The sequence below is a fragment of the Pyrus communis genome, chromosome 6, assembly GCF_963583255.1.
Source record: "Pyrus communis chromosome 6, drPyrComm1.1, whole genome shotgun sequence".
Lineage (NCBI taxonomy): Eukaryota > Viridiplantae > Streptophyta > Magnoliopsida > Rosales > Rosaceae > Pyrus > Pyrus communis.
In genome coordinates this window covers 10,368,531-10,373,690 of record NC_084808.1, presented here as the reverse complement: position 1 = coordinate 10,373,690, position 5,160 = coordinate 10,368,531, and the positions used below count along the sequence as shown (strand labels likewise).

At 39.4% G+C, this 5,160-nt stretch overlaps 1 protein-coding gene across 1 annotated transcript; it reads right to left on the bottom strand.

Annotated features, from left to right (window-relative positions):
* Positions 1-4,018: 4,018 nt before the first annotated feature.
* LOC137738197 (uncharacterized) lies at positions 4,019-4,869 on the bottom strand. The gene has a single exon (XM_068477828.1). The coding sequence runs from the start codon at positions 4,709-4,711 to the stop codon at positions 4,175-4,177; it is 537 nt and encodes a 178-aa protein (XP_068333929.1). The 5' UTR covers positions 4,712-4,869; the 3' UTR covers positions 4,019-4,174.
* Positions 4,870-5,160: the final 291 nt, after the last annotated feature.

Sequence of the window (5,160 nt, the reverse complement as noted above, 5' to 3'; positions counted from 1 at the left end):
CTATCTAAATTTATCAGAAGATTGTGGAAGGTTAGCGCCACGTGAATATCAGGGGCTTGCCTTGAAGCCAGTTGAAGACAAAAAAAAAAAAAAAAAAGGACGTAGTTGCTAAAAATGAGGCATGAAGGAAAAAAAAAAAAAAAAAAAAAAGAGAGGAAAAAAGCCCAAAAGTGAGGGGAACAAAGGAAGGAACACTGCATTCAATCCTATCTAGAGAAAGACAATTGAAAGAAGTGACAATAAATTCCTACAAAGCGAAACAGGAAAACTAACCAAATACATATGGGAGATCCATTGTGGAGTGGGGGCACGGAAGTACCTCCTAGCAGATTGTGTTACCAAAGCTGGGGATAATATGAATCATGCTCATCGCTCACTTGAAATGCATGCTGCTGATTACTACGATCAAAGATAATGAATCGTGTTCCAATTTATGAGAATATGGAGACAAAGTGGAAATGATTATATTACACATCGTTTGGTTGCATATTGAAAAGAAATTATTCGGCAAGCACTCATGGCTTGGAGCACACTATTACTACATAAATTCATGATTGAAGATCATAAGACTGTCAGTTGAAGACCTAGAACGAATTAGGGCCGAAGGCCCAAGACTGTGGGAATGTACAAAAAGTCGCCTTGAGAAGACATGAATGTTGTCCAAGCAACAATGGGGGCACAAATTTACACACCAAACATAGAGAAGAATTTCTTTCCTCTAGCTATTTTACAATTTTCCATTAAAATACGAATTCTATCATTACATATTTTCGTCATAAAATGTTAAAGAAATTTGCATATCCATCCTCTATCGCTTTACAATTTTACAAAGAAAAATCTTTCACCGGGTTTAAATTCTGCATGAAGAATAATCTTATCTGAGTTCATACTAGAATGTGTGTATAGTCCATGTTACGTTTTAGATAGAACTCCTAAACTCTTTCTATTTCTTGAATTGGTCAGGAAATAAATTACATGTCAATCACTCTTGAATCAGATTCTTTGGAACTCATCAAAGGATTGAATATCTGGCTGACGTTGACTCGACTATATTTCCATACTTGGATGTTATAAGATCTAAATCTTTCAGGTGCTTTTATTCGGAAGTGAGTTTCACGATAGGTGAATCGTGTGGAGTACGCACACGGATAGTTGGGTTTGGAGACCCTATCATCGAACCATAATTGGCGATGAGACTTTGCATTCAAATGGGATAGATATACAATGGTCAAACTACATTGGGTGAAGTTGCAGCCTAGGACCATCCCGAATCGTCCCTTTATCCTGCTATAAGGAACCAAACAGAGGAAGAAACACCATTGCAGAAAGAGAACGTTGAGCAGCATGTGGGGACACATGACAAGCTTTCTACAAGGAAAGTTTGCATGGTGGGACAAGCCACGATATCCTTAGGATGTTGGATTAATCAAGGTAATGTTTGCTCGTGATTCATATTTGAGAAATGGTTTGGTCATTGGCAAAAATGACTAAAAGAAGGAAGATAATGCACAATGCAGAGGTATGGAAACTGATGTTAGGCTACGAGTACAAGTAATGCTATTATATATTGTGAATAACTGACTCATGATCATACCCAGTAACAATAATTCATGTATATTGCTATATGGACAATTTTTAGTATGCTAAACATGAAGATTGAAAAGCCACGTATAGGGTGTGTACTCAAGGCTTTTGAGCAAAAGAAAAACACTCTACATCAACTCCAGTGGCGACAAAGTTGCCTGAGAGGAGTGTTTGAACGGAATAATTATAAAGGCAAGATGATGATGATCGGCATGCAACCTCTAATCCCCAATATCATGACTGAAACAAGGCTACATTGCTTTGATGATTTCCCATGCGCTTGAACGTTGTTGCTGGCAGAATTCAGGATGCGAATGTTTAAGGCACGACAACTATGGGTACCGTACCAACCCGCATATATGCTACGGTCCATCTTTATAATGCTTGCTTATGAATTGCATGATTTATTATCAACTGATGTTTGTGAATTTGAGACCAAAAGAGTGAAAACATAAAATTAAGCCAAGGTTTATGAATTAAGATCGAAAATGAAAACAAATCAAGAATGAAAACACAAAATCAAATGGGATGACACCGAATTAAGATCGAAAACCCAAGATCGAATGAGTTACAACCGAATTAAGATCAAAACCCAAGATTGAATGGGATAAGACTGAATTAAGATTGAAAACCCAAGATCGAATGGGTTAAGACTGAATTAAGATTGAGAACCCAAGATCAAATGGGTTAAGATTGAATTTAAATCGAAACCCAATATCGAATGGGATTGGACCGAATTAAGATCAAAAACCCAAGATCGAATGGGTTAAGACCGAATTAAGATCCAAAAACCAAGATCGAATAGGTTAAGACTGAATTAACATCGAGAGTAAGACCGAATTTAAATCGAAACCCAAGATCGAATGGGTTAAGACCGAATTAAGATCGAGAACCCAAGATCAAATGGATTAAGACCGAATTTAAATCGAAACCCAATATCAAATGGGGTCAAAAGGTTTGAGATAGAACATAAATATAGGTTACAAAAGCCAAAGATCAAAAAGGCTGAAGGTCCAATACCGAGGGTTCAAGTCCCTAGACCGAATTATGGCCAAAGCCCAAGACCGAGGGCGTAGACCCTAGTTTGAATTATGGTCGAAGTTTAAATTATAGTCTGATCATAGCCAAAGGCTAAACTATGATTGTAGTGAAGGCTAAACTCATATTTGAAGATCATCCACATGTTTGTTGGTATCATACCAATGACATCACATGAATTTTTGCAAAAGAAATATTTTTCCTCTACAAACTAAGATGATATGAGTTTGCAGAGAAAAAAAAGGGCATTTATGGGTGCAAAAATTAAGGTTCAAGCAATGAGTCACTTCCCATTAATCCTAAATTTGGGGGAGTGGAGTTAGAATGAAGGAGCATGATTGAACACTTCCATGGAATGTGTAACATGGAGAAATACAAGGAGAGTGGAACTTGGAGTCTAAGCATTTTATGCCTTAAAAAGGCATAATCACACAAGAACGGGGGGAAAGAGAGAGGTATGAGATCATTCTATATTTTACTATTATTTTGAACAAACACTAACTTGAGCGTCAGAGTGTTTTATTGCAGGTTCCCCTCATCCCTGATTGATGGTGAGCAAAGATGGTGTCTAAAGCTTCTAAACGTGTTCAAGATTACTTGTGGATGGAGAATTGAAGTACCTGAAATTTTCCGCTACAATGGGAGAACATAAGAGAAACAAAACTGGGAAACTTGAAAATGAGTTCCATAAAAGAATTTCCAAACAAACTAACAGATAGACCAAAATCAATCCTCTCGAATACACCTGTCAATATTAAGGATTTTTTAGCAATGCAAAATAATGCTGCTTTGAGGAAATCAAAACCATAACCCATCTTCAAATGTTAAAGCCTAGTTCCTATCCCTACTTTTTATACATTCATACATAAGCCCTTTCGAGCAAGTTTTCTTGATTAACAACCCATAAGCCTTTTTGAGCCTAGTTAGTATTAAGGATTTTTGCTGTATCTTAGGATAGCCGAAACTGAAGATAAGATAAGAGAAAATCGGTTAAGGTGGTTTGGACATACAGACGCTCTAGTTAGAAGATGTGATAACGAGACAGATGATCAGGGGCAAAGGGGTAGAGGAATATCTAAGAAAACTTGGAAAGAGACCCTAAAAAAAAAACTTAAGAGTATTTGGATCTAACAAGGCTTGATACAAAACCGAGTGCAGTGATGTTCTATAGACCACAAATAAACCCTATGCATTTCTCAAGTAAAACGAGACGTCCCCCCAATACTAAAAACATGAATAACCCTACCCTAGAAGGCTAGAACCCAGAAAATCAGGAACTGATCCCCACATTAATATACAGATTCTAGCAGACAAAGGGATGAACACACAAAAACATAGATAACGTTGACGAGTTTAGGTCAATTGCAACAGAAAACAAGAAATTAGTAAGCTCGAATTTGAAGTACAATCGAATTCTAATACGAATAAAAGAAATCATAAACCGACATTATACTCAACAACATCCAACTTATAATGTAAACTTGAGCATAAGTAGAACATTCCACCCTAACTGAAACAGCAAATAAGGGGATTATAAAGCCTAACCAGTAATCTAGCGATTGCGCTCGGCAGGCAACGGCCGATTAAATCCACCGCGGCGGTTCATATACTGTCTTGGCTGCCGCTTCGTGACGGCCCTAACGCCACTTATATCGGCGCCCAGCACGGGCTTCCCTTTTGTCGAGTCGAACCCAGTCGGAATCCCCAATTTCTTCATCATCTCAATCTCATCCTCGTCCATACCCTCACCACCATCACCATCGCTGCTCGGCTTCTGCTGAGTTTTCTGCTCCTTCGTGATGCCCTCAACCAAGTCCAAAACCGCAGCCTTCTGCCTCTCCCTCTCGTCCTCCACGGTCGACTCGCGGCGCTGCCGCTTGCGTGGCTCCGTCGAGGGGCTGCGGTCGTGGTGCTGGCGCCGCCGGTGGGACCTGTCGTCTAGAGTCCGAGAACGGGAGATGGAGCGCGTGCGGGAGCGGGTGTGGCGTGGTCTGGTGCGCTCGGATGTATGCGAGCTCTTGATGCGGACGCGGTCGCGGTCTCGGCGCCTTTCTCTGTCCCGGTCTCTGTCTCGTTCTCGGTCCCCCATAGTCTGCGTGAGAGTAAGGAGTAACTCGGAGGGTTCAAGATTTTAGAAGAAGAGGGTGCTTATCAAGCCGGGAATTTACTTGAACACGAATTTGGTAATTGCGAGCGTATTATTATTAGTTATCGTTGTCTAGTAGACCGAAGTTGAGTGACAGAGATTACGGTATTTAATTTCTCGACAAACGATTGTGGTATTGAGTTAGAAGTAGCTCAACTTATGGACTTTTAGCCAAAAGATTGTGGTATTGAGTTCACGTTTAGTGACAGAGATTGCAGCAGTAATTAACTTCTAGCCAAAAGATTATGCTTTTTGTTTACCGTTTAAGGACTACACTTGTGGAGAGAATTCAATCACAATATGTAAATGGTGAAGAGAGAAAGAGATTGCTTGAGTGCGTTGTATTTAAATAATAATAACAATTGAGAGGGAAAACTTATATTAAAATAGAG

Excerpts from the sequence above, each read along its gene's own strand:
- LOC137738197 (XM_068477828.1), bottom strand. The coding sequence starts at position 4,711 with ATGGGGGACCGAGAACGAGACAGAGACCGGGACAGAGAAAGGCGCCGA.